Source organism: Aythya ferina (genome assembly GCF_964211825.1).
Source record: "Aythya ferina genome assembly, chromosome: 6".
Taxonomy (NCBI): domain Eukaryota; kingdom Metazoa; phylum Chordata; class Aves; order Anseriformes; family Anatidae; genus Aythya; species Aythya ferina.
Window position 1 is genome coordinate 10,921,642 of NC_140303.1, and position 22,745 is coordinate 10,944,386.

Genomic DNA, 22,745 nt, shown 5'->3' on the forward strand with positions numbered 1-22,745 from the left:
CTCCACCTTTTTCACACCTGCAGGATCAACGCCCACAGAAGTCGCACAGCTGTTGAGGACAGTAAGGGCTACAGTTCTGTCAGTACAGCCCAAATCTCGTTCCGTGTGTCCAAAGCCCATGGCACAGGAGTGATTAGCCCTGCTGCTTTTAATGGGATTACTCCGGCTTCAGGTTAAAGGCATACTTAAGAGCTGTGCTGGGTCAGAGCTAATGGTTGGTATCACACTCCCACTGTCCCTAGACTGCTGCCTTTCGCATGACAAAGCTGATTGTTACAGCACTGCAGAGCTAACAGGTGATTTCTTTCTGATTTCTTTCACCCTATTCCCTGCAATTTCCCCCGCTGAAGAGACGGCACTGGAAGAAGAGATCCCCTTGAGCTCACCCCGAAGTCGCAGGACACCAAACACCCTCAGTATCCATCATATTGGGGGCATTTCTGCTCCCTGTGGGCCTCCTGCATTGCTGTTAGCCTTGAAGCAGCGCCATCCTCAGCCACCCTTCCCTCAGCTCCAAGTGGTGCTGGTTTTTAATTTCCCCCTTGCAGATCATGAGGAAGGAGAAGATGCTGTGAGCAGCTGTTACGCACACACTGCTCCACCTCTGATAGCACCCAGCCTGCCCTGATTTCCAAGTCGTGTACCCATCACCCAGCTCCTGGTTTTCGACATGCCAGCTTCCATTCAACCTGGAAGAAGCCCAGTGTGGCCAGGTGAGATTCAAACCCTTGATTATTTTTATTATTATTTTTTTTAATCTTCACAGCAACATCACTCTTGCTTCCCTGACCGTGCCAACAGTACGATGTCCTCAGTTGTCTGCCTACGACGGCGAGATGGAAGCAGCAGACAGCTCGCTGCGACGCTCCTCCCTGTGTCGGTGGCTTCACTGGAGGAAGCATTTCATTGCCCAACTCTTCCCTCCAGCATTTCAGGCTCTGCAAATAATAAGACCAGCCCAGAGCAGGCAGTAACTGCTTCCACGCTTATTAAGACTAGGCAAGCTCGTTTTGCTCGCCCACAGACCTTCACCTCTTCCACCCCCTTATTTAATAAATTAAAAATCAGCACCTGGATACGAATGCATTGGGTTCGCGTACTGATCGGGGAGATAATAAAGAGCAGAGAGCGAGCATAAAAATGGAAGCTGAGTGGGAGAAAAAGCAGGTGTAAAGGGAGGAGAAAACCTCCAAACCCAACACAAAGGAGAAAGGAAAAGAGATGGAAACCTCCTAAGAGGTCTGGATGGGGAAATGGCACCAGAGGTTCCCTGCCCTGTGCAGAGATGCTCCTCTGACTGAAGCTCCCCACACAGAGCGGGAGCTGTAGACCAACCCTTTTAAAAGCAATATTTAACACAAACAAGGCTAGCTTGGTCTTGCATAATACAGCTACCTCGCTTTGAAGCAGGACGCTGCACAAGCAGGACCTAAAAGGACAGGCAGAATATTTCCCAGCCAGAAGCTAGAACCAAAAAAATCCTAAATCCAGATCTAGACTTTGGGGAAAAAAATGCACAAAAGCTGCGTTTACTAAACTTCTGTCTCTCAATGGTGAGTGCTGCCAGGTAGTTTCCAGAGCCCATGCCTAGACTCCTTAAACAAAGTGACCTCGTTTACAGCTGCTAACTTCAGTGCAAGCCAAACTGCTCAGCACCTTTGGAAAAATGCTTCTGTGCTTCTAGGTCCCGGCACCCGGCTGCAGGTGCTTCAGGAAGTCAACCGGAATTAAGTGGCTGCCCCAAGGCCCTGTTGTAATGCAGTGGGAAGAAAAAATCCTGGCAACTCAGGAGTTCCCACCTCCAACTCAACATCCTCCAGTCACACCTCACGAGGAGGAAGTCTGTAGAAAGAAATGAAGGCACAGATTTACGAAATGGGTGTTATTATAAAAGAAGGGTTGGGAGATTTGGGGTTGTTCAGGCTAGAGAAGGCTCCAGAGAGACCTTATTGCAGCTGTTCAATGGATAAAATATATATGGGAAAGACTTCCTACCAGGGCCTGTCGTGACAGGACAAGGGGCAATGGTTTCAAACTGAAAGAGGAAGATTGCTAGGCTAGAGGTGTCTGAGTTCAGGGGGAGCTTGGGCAAGTTGCAGGGAACTGTAGGACCGAGCACCACCTCCCTGTGTCTCTTCCAGCAGGCGTGGGGGAAGATTCATATCCCCCTTCAGCACTGTTGCAATGAAACAGTGTTATATGGCAGCCTGCCTGGCACGGCATCAGCACAAAATAAATTTCATACTAAAGCAAAGGACACTGGAGGAGGGACCTGAAGAGCCTATTGTGCTAATCATGCAGCCGAGCACAGACCAAATCTGGTGTTGTCTAGAAAAGGGGAGAAAACTGACAGCGAAGAGGGGAAGGTAACCAGAGACGGCAAGGTAAAGGGAACAGAGGAATGAGGCTGCTCCAGCACTGGCAAATGCTGGGGCAGAGCTGGTAGCCTGATGTGTGCCTGTCTGTAAACAGAGTAGGTTGAACCTTTGGGGTGGATTCCAGCTTGCATAAGCACCCATGACTTAACCAAATGAATGGAGCAGCCTGGGTAGCTAAGCCACCATCCCAACTACCTGTAATTACCATGGGAACCTATTAATTTTTCCACACTACTGGCAAAGAGATGAGCTCAGGTCCTTCCGACTCTGAAGTGAATTCCTTTAAAAGTGTTTAGCATCTTCTGGGAGCTTTTTCACCTCCAGGATGGTACCTCGGAGGAAGGAAGGCATGGAGCAAGGTGGGACACGGCGCTAGCTGCTCTCACACGTCTTCCTGGCAGCCACAGCCACCTCTCACAGGGAGAACTCAGCCAGCTCAAGCTCCTCTGTTAACTATGGGACGAGGTTAGTGTAAGGGTTTCTGCTTCTGAGCTAGGAACTGTCAGAGCTAGATGTGGTTTGAGGTCTGCAGTTATGGCAGGGGCTCCCTGCTCACTTACCAGCTCACTGCTGCAGCAGCCAGAGGGCAGAGATGTGTGGGAGTGGGGATGGAGGGCTAGAGGCACGGGATGCTACCCGTGTTTATCCTTCTCCTCTACACTGCCCGATCTGCGCTCTGGGATTCATCCTGATCTTCCCAACAAGTCCTGGAGCTGCTCCAGTCCTAGCTACCAGTGCCACTGAATGCAGCACAGCTCGGAGACCTTCTTCTAGAAGTCCTGGAGCCAAGAATGAGAGTGGAATTTGAATGTCTGCTCCTGTGCCATGCAGCTCTGGCTCTAAACTAGACCTAAACAGCTGGGCTGGTACCAGAACACAGTCTGGTGCTATCCCATTATCCCCCAGTAAAGGCTCCAAAGAGCAGCCTGGTGAAGCACTTTGCTAATGAGCCCATGACAAACATCTCAGAGTGACTGAAATCCACCAGGCAAGCATCTCCATGGAGGTGATGAAATTTGGGTGAAAATTCGGGGCAGAGGTGAAGGGTAAGATGTGCTCCCCAGAAAAGAGTTCAGGCAGGAGGAGTCTGGTGGATTTTCAGACCAGAGCCAAGAGCACAGCTCCCTGCCATGAAGATGGAACAACGTCTGTGAACGAGGCATGGCTTTCACAACCTACACCTAACTCCATCCCTGGTAAGGCCAGGGGGAGCAGACCTTGGGTCTAAAAGGAGAGCAAGTCCCTGCCACATTTTCTCCATAAAGAGCAGGGTTTCAAAATGAGTGGGCAACTCACCACACCCCAGAGAGCTTCTATGGAGAATAATGATGAGGTCAAACCGACAGGAGGGGAAAGAAGGAGAACAGAAAAGGAAGAAAGCAGGCGGGTAGGGTGTGACGGGGTGTGACAGCGCTAGTTAAAGCAAAGAGCCTAATTGGGCTTCCCTGTAGACTGAGTGGGTTGGGCCCCGAGGGACAGATTGTATCGCTCACACAATTCCCAAATTGCAGAAACTTGTAGTGATGGAAGATTTTTGTCCCTACTCACTCTAGAAAACCTGTGATACAGGCACAAAAGACTGGAAGACACTTCCAAGGCAGTTCATTGGCTTCCTGCTCCACACGTGCCACGCAGCACATCCCAGCACCTTCCAGCACATGCGAGGGCTGTAATGAAAGATCAAAAGCCACGACTGGGATGTGCCCAGTGAGCTGGATGGGAAATTGGTTTGGGGAGACGCTCAGATCATCACAACTGCCTATGCAGAGAAACGAATCTTTATTTCTCCTGCCCATTATCTCTGCTGACCTGGAAACACATCACCGAACAGATGCCTGCGTGGAAGAGTTTTCTTTTCCTCTTTTTTTTCCTCTCTTAGATACTAGAAGCTTCAATCATGAAGCAAATTACATATCAGATGGATTTTAGCTCCTTCTTTTACCTCAGTTCTTCTCCTACGAGCATCCTCTTGACTGGTGATATTTATTTAGCATGTCATTTCTCTTTGGAGTTCAGCCCAGCACCAGATCCTGTTGCATTAGGTGCTACACAAACACGAAGGGAAGCAAGTGACTTGCTCTCACAAGAAGCTCTTGCTAGGTAATTTCTCTAAATAATCCTCAATTCATTGAAGGTCTTTTAGGCATCCTTAAGAAGCACTGTCTTGAACTTGAGCTGTTTTAATTGAGCAAATTGTAGATTTCATGATCTTGCTGCGGCCCTGAATACACGAGATAAGCTTCCAGACAGATTTTCTGTGGGGTTGTCTCTAAGGCTTCAAAACTCAGCATCTGAGGAGCATATTCTATCTCTGTGCCCTTGATTCCATGCTTCCTGACTTCTGTCTGCCTGCAATAAGCTCTTGACAGCAGCAGAACTGGCAACAGCTTCTTGTCACTATTTAATGATTGTGTCCTTTAAGGGAGGCACTGGAACTCAGCATAACGTGGATTTAATTCCCACTGAAAGCGAACAAAACCCCCTCCTGTAATCATTACTCTACAGTTGTCCACCCAGCTTTTTCGTGCATCTTTTTTTTTCCCCAGAAAAGAAAGCTCCCGAATGATTTCCCTTTTTGTTTTCAAGCAAAAAGGTGATACGTTTTTTCTAGTTGTCAAAACAGAGGCCAACATTCAAGAGGTATTCTTATTTAACTAGAAAAGCAGCAGGAACTGCCTGTTCAATGTTTCCATCAACATTCTTCTCCATCCCCTTTGGGTTCTTAGATGGCCTCTAAACACCTGGATCATGAGTACACCACAACCATTAACAACATCTTTTCCAGCACAAAACCTTGCACTAGAGTTCCTATCACCCACTTTATGATAGAAAGACACTCGCTCAGGTCCTGAGACTTGCCCCCAAATTCAGCTATGCAAGAAGAGGGAACAAGCCCCAAAATGCTGTCCAATCTTTCCCCTTCCTGCAAAGTCCAACTGATGAAGCTACTTGCTGCTGCTCGGAACATTCCTCCTGATCCGGTAATTCACAGATGCAATCACCCAGAGCAAACACACTTCCAAAAAATACACATTCAAATTAATAGCCATGTACAGTAAAATAAATATTTTACCATCCAGCTGGTGCTCTTGACAGTCACCTTATCTGAGCTCTCACGGACAGCGAGTGCAACCAACGGAGCCATGGGGGAGGATTGCCATTCCACACTTGGCAAAAACTGGGGATTTCACTAAATGCAACGTGCCCAGTCTTGCCTGCTCCAACTAGTTCAAGGGAATTCGGGCAGAACTTCAGATATCTCACAGGCCTAAAGAGGAGTTTCACTGGCAGCAGATGGGCTTGGGTTTAAAAGACCACCCTAACACAGCAAGAATGCCCTTCTCCATTAAAGACCTTGAGATACTTCCAGAGAAATCCTTTACTCCGGCTCTCCATCACAGCCTACAAATTAGATACACAAACCTCTAGTCCCAGAGAGCTCGCAGCCTACCCTGACGAGGGCTATCCTAATTGCCTGTCTGGTGTTTGTCACAGCGTGGCCCTCTCTCATACATCATTCAGAAACACTGAAACACTTTTAATCAGAGAATTGCGCATTAACTAGGTTGGAACGTTTCCAGTGCGCACCCGCCATCAAGTACAAATCTCTCATGACCACATTTTACACACCTGATAGCTACAGACTGGAAGCCAACTGCTCGTCCTTGCTGCTGTCAGCCTGTCTCCTCTTCCCCCTGCCCCAGCCTCCTTCCCCCAAAGAGAAAAACCCAGCACTGCCCACGCCACAGCTTTGTTCTTGTCAACTCAACACCAGCCTGAGGCTGGTCAGCCAGGGGGCGCCTCCCCTGTGAGTCAGGTGTTGCAAATCTTTTGGTAAGGGCAATTTTGGAGGGCCTGTTCCTACCCCGTGCTGGGAAGCTGTGGCTGTCAGTAACAGCTCCGTGCTGCAGCACGTGGATGTGATTCAGCAACCGAGATGTGCAACATGAAGCAAGAGGCTGGCAGGCACTTTCAGGGGCTCTGCAATAAGGCTGAGGGTCTCTAACGAGGGGGTAACAAAAAGGGTACAGCTCCGTGACTGATTTCTCCCAACACAAAGGCAGGCTGTTGCTGAAAAGAGGAGCCGGCCCTTCCTACCAGTCCTCTCCCTTCCCTTGGGACTGCCTTGGGAGGCTACAGAGGGCAGAAGCAGGGATTGAATCCACCTCAGAGGTAACACTGGGGCAAGGCAGAAGGCTTCCGTCTGGATAAACTCCTTGCTCTGCTTTACCATGTAATTTCATAAACTGATGTTGCCTGGTTTGAGAGCATGACAGGCCTATGTCTTCTGCTGGTGATGTACATTTACTAAACTCAGCGTGAGTTTTTAGAGCAGATTCAAGCAGACCCACACTCTGGGTGCAGACACGTGTTGTCCCGACCCAGGAGGCACAGCCTGCAAGCGAAAGCCAGCTTGTGCAAACTCTTCACCCGTTTAGCCACCACCAACTGCTCACCCACCCACCAGCAGCTCCGGGACTTGCCAGTAAGGGCTCACAGGCACCATCGTGTGCCAGGAGCCAAGCTCCCACTGTCCAGGCACACACTACTAAGGCTCAGCTGAAGAGGAGCTTTTTGCCTGTAGCAAACAAGGTGAAATCGTTCACGATGCCCAACCTCGTGGTTTTTACCTTCATAACCTCACTTGAAGCCTATGCCCTTGGTCGTGTTGCTGAATAAGATCTCTCCCAGCTGCTCTCTTGTCCCTCAATTTATCATGTAGGTTTATACTGCTGCCTACAACAGCAGTACCTGAGTGCATCTTGATGAGACTGTTCTGCAAAGTTGTTTTCTAATTACGAAACTAATTTAAAAGAAACAGAAATAGAAGCAACCTCAGAGGAACACAGACATTTTATTTACAGCATGCTGCATCCCAGGAAGTCTCCACTGGAAACTACAAAGAACCAAATTTGTAAAAGTAACAAAACACATCGAATTAACACATCAGTCACTGAAATGAGAACTAAACCCCAAAGACATAAAAGCAAACCGGTTACTTACAGTTTGGCTGTGGTTCTGGAGGGAATTTGAGACGGATGATGGCCAAGATTATGAAAACAACCACAGGCCAGGAAATTAAAATGAACGACCATACCTATAAAATAGCAATGAAAATATATCGGTTACGTTTGTCGCGCTGATGTGTCCCAGAGCTTGTCTGGAATGTACAAGTACCACTCTAAATGAGTTATAAGATGCATTGTAAATAATGCCTGTCTCGGTGCACATATTATTAAAACCCAAGTATTATCTATGCAGGAAGAAAAACCACATATGATCGTAAGAGCAAATAATGAGCCTGAAAGTAACGCAAGCCTTCCTGTGTTTCAGCTTGGCTGTTTACACAGTTTTGCACAGATTTGAGACACTGCTATGGAAGAGGAAAAGCACCCTGACAAGCACGAGACTTTTGGATGCATCAATTGTATGACTTAAGAGTCAAAATGGGAAGTTTCACTTTCTGTGTATGGCACTGCTCAAATGACTGGCAAAGGTGACCTTGATATGGTTAACTATAACTCAAAATTGAAGTGTTTGACATTGAAATGACAAGGCTACGGCACTTTTTTCCCCCAAAAACTTTCACTGTTCTTCACAAATGGTTCAGCCTTACAATACAACCAAAAGAAAGAGGATTTTCCTGGTATTTGTTTAGAAGGCGTGGAAGCAAGCATGGTGATGGAAGGGATTTACGGAGTTGTGTAACCAGCTGGAGAAGTCCCATTTGATCACCAACCACCAGAACTCCTCACGTGAGCTCCTGACCACGGCAACCTAACTCCCTGGTACCCTTCCCCTTCCAAACTGGAGCAGCCTACGTAGGTAAGCTGTGATGGAAGAGAAATGATGTAAAATTGGCATAGTATGTCAGAAAAAATACGAAGATTTACAGACCTCTGGGCTTTGACATGAAAGCTGACCATTTCAATGGATGAGGATGAAGAAAATAGTCTGATAATCATCCAGTGCAGCAAACCAATCTAGGTAGGAGGCCCAAAGTCAGTATTAAAACTGCAAGCACTGGAGTTTTGTAAGCTAAGAAAATGCAATTTCTCAAATAATTAACTGCTTTTGTACTAGCTGGCTAGCTCGCTACTGTGCCTACTAGATTAGAATTTTCCATCCATCAGTAAAGCTCAAAGTACCCTGTGCTGCAAAATTGCCGTGCTATCTTCATGCCAGTTTTTGAAACTGCAGAGATGTCTTTCTTCAAAATCATCCCATTTTTCATTGTTGCATCGCTATTTTTTTCAGATCAGCACATATTACCCAAACCCATTTTTCCAAAGGTAATTCCAAGCCCATAACAGTGTTTTCATTTCCCGTAATGCTTCCTGGAACATAAAAACAAACAAACAGACAAACAAATCCCGGAGAGCAACTGAACTTCAAGAGGTTTGTTTCACAGCAACTCCCTCCCTATCATCCCCGAGGAGATGACACACAGCCACGGCAGTGGGAGCACGACTCGTGCCCCAAAATAGGGAACAAAATAGGGAAGCTGTCAAACACAAGGCACTCCTAACACATCCTTTCAGAGAGGGTATTCCTATAGTTTCAACGTTCAGCAGCATTTCAGCTTTTACAGACCCCGCTCTTCCTTTTATATATATGCTAAATAACAAGATTCATCTCTGAAACCAACATTTTTTTGTATTTTTTTCCATATATCACATGCTTTCCCTGTAATCAGTCCCCAAATACAGTATTTAACTTGGCTTAGTTCCCAAGCACGCAGCATTATTAAGGTATCCTCCTAGGTTAGCACCACGTAGGCTACAGGAAAATTATGGGGTAACAGCACAGAAACTGATATTAGTCAGAGGCTGCCTAAAGGAAGGGCAAGACATCTTTCATATTCTTGGTGGAGGAAATGAATACGGGTCGTCTCGGCTCTGGGAAGTCTTTGTGCCTCCCCATTTGGAGCTAAAATGGTGCTTCCACTGCCAAGCAGCTCTTCCCTTTGTATCTCCGTGCTGGGAGTTAATTGGATTTAATAGTAGCTGGGTACAGCAGTTACAACAGAGCGATCTCACTGTCCCGGGCACTTCTAGTTAACAACAACAAGCCAAGCAGCCTGGCCAAACCGACTGCAGGTAGAGCACGTTGACTTGAGCGGAGCCATAATCAGTGCCAGTTTGGCTCGTGGGACTCCGAGCACTGTGCCACAGGTTGCATAATCCCTTGGTTGCTGGATTATTTCACTGCTAAAAGCAGCTTTAATTGCTCAGACCTTGGTACGTCTGGATGCAGGCACGTTTTCTCTCCCTCCTGTGTCTGTTTAAATAACCAAGCCACATAGAAGTGAGCAATGGAAAGCAATAAAAGTGCAAGAGGACCCCATTTCTCCGATTCCCCTTGGTAGGCAGGCCGAACCTTGCTCCCCAGAAGGCTGCCACCTCCACTCACGGCCAGTCCTTGCTCAGCAGGAGCAACCTGTGCCGAGGCTCTCCCTGGTTACGGATGCAGAGCTTCAGCTGATTTCAGCAAATTGATGGCCAAGCAAGCTGCAGCTCCCCCCATACAATCTCTCCAGGGGCTCTGCAGAGAGTGTGCAGAGGAAATAAAGTGTAAAGCAGAAGGCAGAATCAAATGCGTCCGCCGGCCCTGGATAGACTGATAAACAGAGCAGGAGCGGTGGGAAAGCACTTCAGGCTGTGGAAGGAGAGGGGCTGGCCTGTGTCAGACTGCTGTGACACCTGGTGAGGGGAACGAGCACCACTGCAGCAGCAGCAGCCACCTTCTGGGGTTATCAGAAGCAAAGAAGCACAACAGAGCTTCCCCTGCCAAGCAAGCACACACCAAAACAAGCTGTCTGAAAGCCTGGTCCACCAGTGCGGTTACATCACACAGGTTAAAAAAAACAAAGCTGGAAATGGGAAGGATGGAGAAACCAGGATGCGTTTAGGAGCAGCGCTCTGGGTTTACCTCCTCTCAGCTGCTGCATTCCCAGCAAGCTCCTTAATTTGGAGCAAGAGAGGGAATGGAAGGAGGGCTGGAGAGAACGCCTGCCCTAAAACAATCGGTGGTGTCCAGACTTTGTTTTAACTGATGTTCCCATCCTACAGAATTGATGTTTCATCCCTACAGGAAACTGAAAGAAGAATTACAGCAAGTGAGGCTGTATGGCCAGGGCTTATGTAAGCATTTACTGCGGGCACACAGGAGCTGAAAGAGACCCAAGCCTTCTGGTTTTAACAAGGCTGTTGAAATTGGTCATGTAACTAGAGATAATCTGTTGGTATTTCTCTGTATCTCAGAAAAATATATTCTCCTGTATCTCTCACAGCAGCCACAGACTTAACTCTGAGGAGCACAGCCCATCTGCAGCTGCTGGGGAGATGAACTCAGCCCCTCTTTGAAGCAGGCTGCAAACCCAAGAGGCAGGGCAGAGCAGGCACACAGCCGACCCTGCAGATGTGCGCAGTGCTGGGAGGTCTTGCACTCCATCCCCACATCGCACTGCCCACGTGGCTCTTCTCCGACATCTCCTCTTCTCTGCCCTTTCTGCACCTGCCAAGGCTTCCCGTGCAACCAGAGTTTACAAACCATCCCACTGGGATTCCCAGCAAGAGGATGGGTTGCAGCCCAAGTCCGGGAATTGCAGCGTGCTTCTGCTGAAAGGCCAGAGCAGCTGTATGGAAAGCAAAACTCCTGATACAAACCTACCAGCCAGGCTTTGCCCGGACACGCAATGCCACCTGAAGGAGCACTGCCTCCGTGACACCGCAGTTCAGATTCCTTTCTGGACATCCTTAGCAATGCTTGATTTTGGGGAGAAAAACATCTGGTGTGGTTGCTTTGCAACACACTGGACTGTGCTGGAAATCTGTCCCACCTGCACCTCTCAGAGCCACTTTTTTCTTTGTCCGTCCATTACAAGTGGCTCTATGTAATGACACCCTCATTGTCCCCAGACTGCAGGGACTCCTCAGAGGCTGCACACAGACTCTGGGGACTGCTCACACTGGAGCAGCCTTAATTCAGGTCTGCCCGTGAGTTTGTGGAGGGCTTTGTCTGCAGGGACCATCAGCAGCATCCCTGCTACTCAGTCTGGACTCCTGAGCCCTCACCATGACCTCCAACGCGAGATGCAGCCACTTTGGCTTACAATGACCCTTCTTCTTTCCGTGCCATTCCCCTCCTTCCCTCTCTGCCTCTTTCCTTCCAAGTATTTCTATTTTAACACCATGGCTTTCCTCTCCTGCCGTGCCCTTCTTGCTCCTCAGCTCCTGTGGTTTCCAGCTCCCCCTCCTCTACGGCTTTGCTTTCACACTCACCGGCTGCCTCTTGACACTCAGCCAGTTCTTCCACAGCAGGATCCTCAGGTGCTGGGAGAGCGCAGCCATCCTCGGCCGTCCCAACCCAACGGGAGCCGGCTGCGTGTTCTTCCTCCCCGGGCTTAGGAGGCAAAAGCAGAGGCTCTAACCCAAACGGGCGTCCAGTGGCCAGTGTCTGAGCCTCTTCCCCACAGCATAGCTCTGAAGCAGCTACCTCATCCGCTTGTGGCTGCTGTGCTCCCCGTAACTGCAGCTCTTGTCCTCGCAGCAATAGCTCCTAGCAAATTCAACAGGTTATTCTTCTCCAGGCAGGCAGGCAGACGCAGCAGCCTGCCTCCACTTGTGCTAATTACAATATCCAGCCTCTCCTGGCTGCTCTTTGTTCAAGCCCTAACTGATAAAATGGATGGCATTCCAAAAAGATGCTTCTGCTTAAACAAAAGGTGATGCATGCCTCCTCCTCCTCCTCCTCCTCCTCCTCCCTGTGATGAAACTACCTGCCTACCCACACACCGCTCCCGCTGGAGGTGTCATCAACAGCAGAGAGTCAGGCTGCTTGCCAGGCCGCTCCGACTTCCCCAAGTTCAGAGGCAAGGGCCGGGAAGAACAAAGTACCCACAGCTTGCATCTTCCTGGCTCTGCTGAACTGGAATTCGTTTTTTGTTGTTTTTTTTTTTTCTTTACTACTTTTGAGTATCTCAAACCTACGCATCCAGGGAAATTAAATAAAAGTTAAAAAAAAAAAAAAAAAAAAAACACAAAACACAGACTAAAACAAGAAAAACACATAAATGAAAATCTAATTGCTCAGCTTCCTGCATCTTCCCTCTCCTTCCAGGGAGATCAGCCCTGGTGCTCTAACTGATTGAATTCAATATAACACATCGCATCCAGTGGGAATGGGATTGCAGAACGGGAGCCCACAAAGATTTCAGAGCACTAGTGTGGCTCGAGTGCTGTTATTACTCACTTGATTATTGATTATTTTTTTCCTAGCTACTGGTGAGACATTTAAAAACCAGCTGGAGATGAAAGGAGAGAGTGAGCTGCAGGTACAGAGGGCAGCACTAGCAGCAGATGGGACTGTACCAAGTGTGAGTGTTGAAACCAGATATGGACTTGCCTAATGAGCTCTGGTCGTCCAGCAGAGCTTCTGATCCCACCCGGAGAGGACCACGGACACGGAAGGACCCCACCTGCTAACACTGAGGTTGCCCTCAAAGCCAACGTACTTCAGGTACAGGTCAGATGTTGAGGGGAATGAAACAAGAAGAATGAAATCTCTTGCTAGAAATACGGTTTATCAAACGTGTTCATGAACAGACATGAGCTTCCCCAAATAATTGACAAATATGTATCTTTCTCCAAAGTTTAATCAAACTTTCAGTGAGCCTAAACGTGCATCCCATGCCTCAGTTTCCCCACAGGGCTACAGGAATACCAGCCTCCCAGCTGGGAAAAAAAGTAGAGTTTTTGGAACGGGAGATCCAACATGAGATGGGGAAAACCACACAAGAATCGCTGCTCCTTTTGAACAGACGCCAGGAGCTTTGCTGCATTTCCCAGTGACCAGTTTTACGGTAGAAACCTCCTTAAACTATTGACTCTCTTCGACGCTGGATGGAGAAACTTCTGCTCTCCAGTGCCCAAGGGCTCTCTGCCCACTGATGAAAGCTCATGAGTGGGTAAGCTGGGCAAAGCGACTCAGCAGGCTGCGATTACACGAGCTCTAATTACCCCCGAGCACTTGTCATGGCTTTTGTTCCCATTCTTGGCAGCACCCCACGGGCTGACGAAGGGCTGCCCGGTTTTCTGTCCCCTGTATTTTTACCCTGTTCAGCTCACTGTGCCACCTGGGGCAGAACACGGGACCCTGCCAGTGGATGCCCACCACATGCTGTCCTGGCCCCAGCTACTTCAGATATGACACAATCAGACCTGAACCTCCCTGACTAGCTAAAATAAAGGTAAAAGAAATGAAAGTTGAGCAAACATGGCTATACTATCAAAACCCTGGAAGATAAGGGTTACCTTCAGCACCCAACATCCAGCCAAGGTCATGAAATCAACCCCTAATGGGTAACAAAACCCCAGCCAAGCAGCACACCACTGTGTCCTTCAGTACCTAGGCAACCTGTGCAAGACTTTGCTACTCTCAGCGTCTTTCACAGGAGATCAGAAAAGCTTCTACATGGCATTTCTTCCAACCACAAGTCAACACGGTGCCTCAAAAATGAGGAGCATCTTGAATGAATCCTTGCCAAACTTCACCTAGGAACACAAGTGGAGGAGGCAACCATAGCAGCCAGAATGACCTCGGAGCAGAGCAGCTTTGATCTAAGGGTGGCTAAAAGCGCTGAATGAGGGCGAGAGAGAGAGGAAGAGAGAGAAGTGGTTCTCAGTGAAGAGAAACAACCTCTCTGGATTGGTTAGGAAATACTTCAAAGATGGGAATAGCAACAGAGATGGAGCAGTTCCTGCCCCACATACCTTGAGCCTAATAGATTGGACATTCCAGTGATGGGAGTGGAGCTGGAGCTAAAATAAGCTTAAGCCTTCCCTTGTAAAATTTAGATAGTGATGGCAAGGAACTCAAACACCTAACCTCCCAGCTCTACACTGGTGTTTCTTCTACCAACCATCCTTATGAGAGAGGTCTGTGGGTGAAAAACAAGCACTGCTCCTCAGGACACTGCTCCAGGTTAGCTACAGACAGAAGGCACAGCAGATTTCATTTTGTTGGATCCAGACAACGCCACTTGCAAACTTGATTCACTTCCTCTCCAGGGACTGGAAAAAAAATAAAATCCCAAAATAGATAACTTTGCTCTAGGGGGTAGGAGAGAAGAAATTTATGATTTCACCATTTGCTGCTCTGCCAAGGTCTTTTGAGGCAAGCGTTTGATTGCTTCTTTTTGGTATTCAGTCAAACAACTGTTTCAAAAGAACACTGTGATTTGGATAATAATTTTCCCAAGCAAATGCACATCCTTAGCTCCTTTGTGAACTGAGTCAACAAACATTCCCCTTGGGAGGTACCCAAAGGGCAATTTGTTCGAGTTCACCACTGTAAAACCAGAATAACTCAATGTCAATTGGCTCTCAGAGCACCCGCACTCAGCTCCCAGAGCACCACACTGCTCCAGCTCCGAAACACAAGATGAGAACTTCATTAACGCCTTACACCTTTTTGCTTTCTAATTCCTTTACTTAATAATTCCTGCAGATGGCACAGGAGGCTGTGCAACTACATGGCCACTCCTCAACCAAGTGACCAGAGCAGACAGATGTCCCAGCATCTAACAGTGCATACAGGCAGAGAGGAAGAGGAGGGAGAGGCTAAATTCTTTCTTCCAGCAGTGAACTTCCAACCACACTGTTTCTCTTGCTGAAGAACTGTATTTCTTTTCTTCTGGGCAGAGATGCAAGTGGTTGGTTGAGAGCAGAACCTGCTCCTCTGAATGTGAAGCTGAGAAAACCCTCAGGGGAGCTCCAAGCTGTGATTTCAGCCAAGGCAAGACTTCAGGAACATGGCTCGTCACCTCGACTTCAGCGGTGGCTTTGGACCACCACCAGTGCCCTGAATCCAGGGCAAAAAGTTTCTTACCTCACCCCAGGAACTCACAAACTCAGTTCACTCCTTGAGATGCTCTTTCAAGCAGAGTTCTTCCAGTGAAAATGAATGCACTCATGCTTCCCAGGCACGTCAGTCACCTCTGTGAGAAATGAAAGCTTAGGGAAGTGATGTAAGACAACTGGGAAGAGAAAAGGACGGAGTCACTGACTGATGATCTGTAAGGCTATTAAACACCGGTATCTGGAGGTAAACTGACAGGACAGGACATTTACCCCCTTGAAGTCAGTGCCAATAAAGAAATAAAAAAACCTGTTGGCTATGAGGGGAAAATAAAAAGCAAAACACTAATCCTGCAGTGATTGTGCATGCTACAACTCAACCGCAGCACAGCCTTCCAGAGGCACCCAGGTGAACAGCGGTTAGGTGCCCTCAGGGACCTGGAGGAGGGGAGAGAGCTCACCAGCAGGGAGTGAAGCAGCATAACCAGATCCACTGCCGTGCCCAAAAAACACAGGCAAAGCACAAGGAACTGAAGGAGATCTGCAAGGGGAGCAGTGGGGCAACGCCGTGACTCACTGCAGAGGAAGGACTCTCCTACTTTCCTCTTGCAGAGTCTGAAGTGCCTTTAGTTACCGAACTGCAGCAGCCGGGCTTTCCTCGTGGTTTGGGTAAGCTAATACTCCTGGGCCACTCCAAATCCCTTCCTAAGGCACGGCAGGAGCCTGGCAGTGTAGGGCAGCAATACTTTTGGCCACTACGGGAGCTGCAGGGGACATGGCAGCACCACGCTACAACTTCGCCACCACCACAGACATTTCCACAATTTCACAGCAATTTTTTTTTTTTTTTTCTCATTTTTAATGTGTTTGGAAAAAAGCTCCTCCTGGAAGCAGTTTTTTCTCCAGTGATCCAGTCATCAACGAGCTTGGAAGTACGAGGATGACACACAGAGCCCATTCCATGTAGCTCAAGGAGAACTGCCCTGCTGATTTTTGATTCCTTAGGTATTAACTTCCTACAGAGCAGCTCTGTTCCCAGGAGTAAGCCCTCATATCGAGTGTGAGTTTTGGGATACTCCAAAATCAGAGCAGTTAAGCACCAAAATCAACACGTCTGAGTTTTCTGCAAGTGAATTAGAAGCATCCCACAGTACAAATGTTTGGGGATAGCAGTTTCAGAAGAATAAGGTGGTTTTTGTGTTTTTTTTTTTCCCCTCTTATGACAACAGCCTTAGTGGGAAGAAGGCTATGGAAGGGTAGGGAAATGCAACTTCTGGCCTTAAAGCCTCTGTTCAGCAGGGAAGGCAGTGTTAGCAGCCAGTCCTTTTCCCTGCACGTTGGCTCCCAAGGACACCTTCATCTGGTCCTAGCACGGCTGCAGGCCCATGAATCACGTCTCACCACACCCAGGCAGCTGAGGCCTTCGCTTGCGAGGCTCCCACACGCATCTATCTCACCAGGCTGCTCACGCTGCCCCGTTCCCACCAGTTACAAACTCCTGTGACATCGGCTGTAAAAGCAAGCAGATGATATCACTGCGAGTACCATTCCTATGCCCTTTAATCCTTCCTCCGGCTTATGAACAATGTTCAGACCAGACCCAATGCCAAGGCTTGCAACAAGGCATGAGGCAGCTACCAGCATCCAAATCCTCTGACTTCTCTCATTTCTCGTGCATTCAGCTTGCTCCAATTTGTGTGGCAACGCTCGTGTCCTGTCACATGGACCTGGACAGCTGACAGATGGACTGATTAGAGACCACACTATTCATGGTAAGGCGGATAACAAGGCCAAAGCAAGGCCGCTGTGAAAAATGGATTTGACTTGGCAAAGAAAAGGGGGTATTTCTAAGGCTGGGGACAGCCATGCTTCCTAAATGAAAACATCAGCACAGATGCAAAAAAAGTAGCAGCTTCCAAATTAAAAGGCCTAAAGACAGACTGCAAGGATAAGGAAACAGCAGGGACAAGATGCATTTAAGACAACAGCCATACCATTGGTGTGCTGTTCTGTATGAAACAGACAGTTTCTGAGAGATGCAAATTGTATGAAGTTAAAAATTAACTGCAGTCATCTGCACACGATGGGAAGATGAACCCTCAATCATGTACTAAGGAAAGGTTTTCTCTTTGTTCCATAATAAATGCAGGCCTGGCTTCACAGACTTAAAACAGTGGAAAGAAAAGGCACCCTGAGTGTATTTCCTGACAGATAATGCAACCCAGACAGTGGTGCCGGTATCAATAGAGCAGTGATTACTAGTACTTAAAGGTTTTTTCCTGCTTCTCTACCACTTAAGTGGGAGCAACTAGCAAGTATGCTTACAAAGAGACAGAGAGCCTTCCAGAGCCTGGAACAGTGGGCTGAAGGACCTGAATATGCATCTGGGTCAAGTGTAGATGAATGCAGCTGACCAAAGAGCTCCCTAACTCGCTGAGCACAAGGTGAGGCGTTCTTAACAAAGTATTTGATGGCTTAGGCTGCATAAGGTTAGAGAAGAGCTTATTATCTCCGATCCAAGGACACCCCTGAAAAATAACTGTGATGAATTCCCACCAAAACAGAAATAAAGCAGAAGTTGAATTTGTACAGAGGTTAGCACTTGATTTATTGAACTATTCAAAAGTCAACCAACAAGACTATAAACCTGCTCCATATTACAAAGACAACCAAGGCAAAGCTTTGTTTAGCTCCAAACAATACAGCATTTGGTTATACAAGTCTGCCTGCACCTGATATAAAACACTACCAAGGCCTTGGCCGAGCACACACCTTCCTGGCAGACCGCTTCAAAGCCCCAGGCAGCTTCGGCAAAACCCTGAGACTTGGCTGCCACACGATGAAGGCCACAGAAGACCAGCAAACTGGGAGACGTCACTAAGAGGCTGAGATAAGAAGCCTTAAAAGTAGCAGCAGAAAAACACAAACTATGTTTCTCATGGGGTAACAAAACACCTACCCACAGTTCAGTTTGCTCAGAGTTAGTATCCGAGTTGCAAGTACTGTTTTTCCCCTGTAACTTGGGTACTCACACGTCCTTCTTTCCACGTGGATTTTTTGTTTCATAAGCAAGCACAGGGTTACCAGTGAAGGCATTTAAGCTATTCTTACTCTTCTACCTGGTTGCACATCTCTATGGAATCATTTCTGTAGGATTTATTGATCAGCATAACCTGGCTGAATTCAACCAACAATTATAGAAGTTATGGGGATGGCTGGACAAACTACCCCCTAGACTCAATTTCTAGAAGCAAACAACAATCTGGAAGAGTATTCCAAGGACAAGGAGTCACCGTGCTCCTACTGAATAGGTTTCTAGGGTGTCAATCCCTCACCAAGTCACCCGGGTGTTATTACAAAATAGCTAATTAAGACCACACCCTGAGATCCAAACGAGTATGGGGAGTGCTGATGAGTAACGACGAGTTACACAAGGGCTGTCAGCCTCCTGTAGCTGGGAACTTGCTTGCTGGAGAAGAAAAATATGTGTTGAAATAATCTCACACGAGCACTGCAGTGATGGAGGAGCGCAGAGAGAGGCAGTGAAGGGCTCGCTCCCCATCCGACTGTGGGCTTGACAGCTCCTTAAGCCCTAGCAAAGCAAAGGTTAAAAGACCCTTTTCCCTCTTCAGGTCACTGCGAGATGCTCTGTCAAAGTGGGCTTGATCCTGACTCACGTGATGGAAACGGGCAATCTGCACGGAATGGCTGAAGGAGCGTGGCTCATCCCAAGGCTTCGTAATCAGCCCAGAACAGAGTGCTCACCCCTTCCTTTCCCTAATGACTAGCAGCCCAGCATCTTTTCTGAGAAAGTGTGGCCCTTCATGAAGACCTGTGGTCTGATTCACCGAGCATAGTGCACAAAAGGGCTTATGATAAGGCATGCTCTGAATTTATGACCCTCATTTCAAAATCTACGTATGCCTGAGCACTACCAGGCACGCAGCCAGGGGAGCAGGCGTGGCACACGTGCTGGGGAACACACTGGATCCTTGGGAGGTGCCGTAAGATGCGGGGCCTCAGCTGGAGACCTCGAATTTGCAATTAGCCAGCAGCCTGCCACCAGCACGCCCTCTCCAGGGGTTGTGTGATGTTCCCTTATGTTGGGAGTTGCTCTCGTTACATGTGCAGCTCTTCAGCTCCAGTAGACCCACCCCTGGCTGCACAAATGGGCAAGACTCCCTGATAGGTTATGCCTCAGACACTGGCCACTGCTGGACTTATCTAACCACAGGCTACAGTTTTATTTTTTGGAAAAAAAAATGGCAGAAAGACAAAGGGAAGTGTAGGTGTCGTGATTCTGCCATCACAGGGAAGCTTCCTTATGCGTGGAATAGAAAAAGAGGAGGTGTTAAACTCAAGTGTGGTTGGACAATCTTGCACTAAGGGCTCAGCAAGCCCAGCATCTTCTGGATAGCCACAGTTAGCCCAGCACCTCCAAAACAGGCTGTGTGTGGTGGGAATGGGGTGATTTACCAAGCTGGACTCGGTCAGCAGGTCAGACAGGTCCTGGCTGTACTGGTCCTCCTGTGTGCACGCTGCAAGGCTGGAAAGCAAGCTGGCTACAGCCATCAGCTCAGCATCTCTGTACACCCAGCAGAGCCCCCTGGCTGCTAGCAAGGCCGTCTGGTCACTGTCTTTGGGGCTCCTCTGGCCAAATCCAATGTCCACGTGATGTGCTGGGTTTTGCAGCTACCAAGTTGCAGAACTGGGCCACGCACATCTGGAAATCCCACACAGATGACCTCGTTTGTTGCTTCTTGCTTTTTTTTATTTCCTGCCCAGACAAAATTTCTGACTGTAAAAACTTTGAACTGACGAAGAAAACCCCAGCAGGCGTATGTCTTCTTGGCTGCCACTGTAATTACCACAATCAGAAGAATGTTCTGCAGGAAATGCACGGCCTTGAAATGCAGCAGGACCAGTGGTGAGAGAGCAGCACAGGGCAGACACCGTGCCTGTGCATAACGATGAATACCTTTTGGCAGGAAGTTACAGTCTGCCTAAAAAGGGCCCTGAAGAGCCTTATTATTTATGGATAGTATTATTATTTAGAGTCCAAAAGTCTGCCCTTTTTCTTCAGCTTGTTTCAACAAACATCAAGGGAGGATCGCTGTCGTCCTCTCCGTTGCCAGAAGGTAGTAGCATTAATAATAATCAGAGCTCTTCGCAGTCCAAATGCTTAGAAAAACCATTCTCTAATTATTTAATAACGAGACATTTGATGATGCACTGGAAACAACATTCATTGCCTCCAAGAAGACAGAAGTAGGACCAGATGTCTGCTTGAGGAAAAATACCACGAAAGAGCACGCTCTCTGCAGACACTACCCTGAGTAAGCCCTGTAAAGGAGCTCTCTGATGCCTTCTTTTCCAAAACTAGTTTCAAGACAGACTACCACACACATACATCTCACCAGAAATGGCTGAGCGAGCCTCACTTTGTGCCATTCTGACAGCTCAAGGATGGCAGTAAGGACTTCCGAGGGAAAATGTGACTGTGATATTTATCTGGGATATAATTTCTTCCTAGAAGTTAAACTAGAGCACAAATGTGGAGATAACATCCGGTGGCAGTCGGACAACATAGCAAGGCATTAACCTTCTCACCAGCACAGGCTGTTTAACGTGTGTGAAGAAACCTAGAGCGCGCAAATAATCTAACATTTAATAGCAGAAGCCAACAACCAGCAGCTCAACCATCTCCCGTAGGAAATGTTTCTCCTCCCAGCACAGGAACAGGAATATTGAGGAGTCTGTAACTTCTAGACACTGGTTTGCATGGCAACTCCAGCTGCTGTGTCTTTCCTGCAGCTAGGACCAACACTTTGTCACCTGCATTTACATGAAGAGACTTAGGAAAAAGGCTAGCAGTGGAATAAAATATCGTAAGCAATTCTGTGCTGCTTTACTATTTTCACATTGCTTCGGGCACTAAGGTTGCCAAGAACTCATCATTTTGAGCCAGACAACAGCCTTGGGCCTCCATTAATGTAAAACACTGTGTTCCTACCCCACTGGTATTTACAGAGACTCACTCAGTCCTATGTACTAATGCCACTTTGAGCATTAGAAGTGGGCCAAACGGCCAGGATGCTTTCAGCATCTTGGAAGTAGTCCAGATGGATGTTTTTGATAGTAAAGTACCTTAAATTTCATGGAAAAAGCTGTTGAAAATATTAATTAAAAAGTCCTTATCAAACACTGGCTAAATAATGCTTTTAGGAAGGGAGATGGATTTTGACCAAGAAAAAAATAAATCTCATGCATGTGAGAAAGTGGATTAATTCCTGCTCACACTCTGGTGAGGGCACTGAGCAGTTTCAGCAGCACCTCTCCTTGAATATTGAAGTGTTCCTGTAATTCCCTCGGCTTCTAGAGGCACACGTAGCTGGGGCTGCTGAAAGCTAAGCATGCTCAGTCTGCTGAACAGTAGGGAATTCGAGGGCTTTTGCCTTCACTTGGTAGTAAGGTAACTACAACATAGTGCTCTCACACGGCAGAGGGCTTCACAGACTGTTTTCTTGCCTGCAGCCAGTTTGGGTACCCTGAGTCTGTGTGATTGAGGTCTTCCTTGGAGCATGGGGAAGGCAAACTCATGTCTGCCTGCAAAATCCTCAGAAGAAAGAACCCTCTTAAAATTCATAGCCCTTAAACAGCACAAGGCCCAGCTTCTACAAACAGTTAACCACATGCTTAACTCCGCAGACACAACATCAGCGAGGAAGAGCTACCCACGTACAGGCAGAAAACCCTGTGATGGTATCCTTGTGGGACTGGGGTGCCTGGTTGCAGGAGCCAGAAGCCTCTCCTTGCTGGCAGGGAGGCACTTTGCATGCCGTGGATGCAATGCAAAGCACCACAGAAGTCAAACCTTAATGTAATCATCAGCTAGAACTGTCTCATTATTCAAATCTCTAGAAAGCTGTGGAGTCAGGCCTCTTCTTTTTCCATGAGAGAATGCAAAACCCCTTCCTCCTTTGTCCTGGCCTGGAAGCTGGGGACTCTCCGACAAGATGCTGCTGCACGCATTGGCTCTGAGCCTTTTTTTCTCATTTTCCAGGACGCACAACAAGCGTCGCTTGCAGTTATTTTTTTCCAGAGAGAACAATCAACAGCTATAAAACCAATTCCAAATGCAGCCTGGATCAAGTTTCAAAAAGCCCTAATGTTCTCTGTGTGTGTGTTTGTGCACAATTTAATTTACTGTGGCTACAGAACTGCATTTGTACGACTATATTTAATTTTTTTTTAATCTCCAAGGCAGTTATCTATGACAGTGAGTGTGTCATAGGACAACATCACTTGCAGCAATTGCACAAAGAAGCCTCCAGCCTCTTGCCTTAACAAGCTATACGACCCAGTGATCTTCAGCATGACACTCCTTGCGTTTTATTGCTGGCTGCAAAGATTTGTTTTGAGTCCCTTTCAGTGCCAGAGGTCTTTATTGCTAAATAGCCCTGGCAGTTGAGTAATACGTGAATTTAACGTACTCATACTGGAATGC

The 22,745-nt window shown here is 47.7% G+C and overlaps 1 protein-coding gene and 1 long non-coding RNA gene across 3 annotated transcripts in view; both read right to left on the reverse strand.

Moving 5' to 3' along the window:
* Positions 1-22,745, reverse strand: part of ABCA12 (ATP binding cassette subfamily A member 12) — a 107,948-nt gene that overhangs the window by 70,532 nt on the left and 14,671 nt on the right. Inside the window, exon 6 of one of the 2 annotated variants that reach the window (XM_084523315.1) lies at positions 7,383-7,476. The exons of the other annotated variant lie outside the window; for it this stretch is intronic. Within the exon in view, the coding sequence (XP_084379441.1) occupies positions 7,383-7,476 (94 nt within the window). The remainder of the gene's footprint in view (positions 1-7,382; positions 7,477-22,745) is intronic. 2 annotated transcript variants of the gene reach the window in all.
* On the reverse strand, positions 4,141-6,089 carry LOC311438676. The gene is made up of 2 exons (XR_014694265.1): positions 6,009-6,089; positions 4,141-4,840 (listed from the first exon to the last, which is right to left on the reverse strand). It is a non-coding gene; the product is annotated as an uncharacterized lncRNA (long non-coding RNA).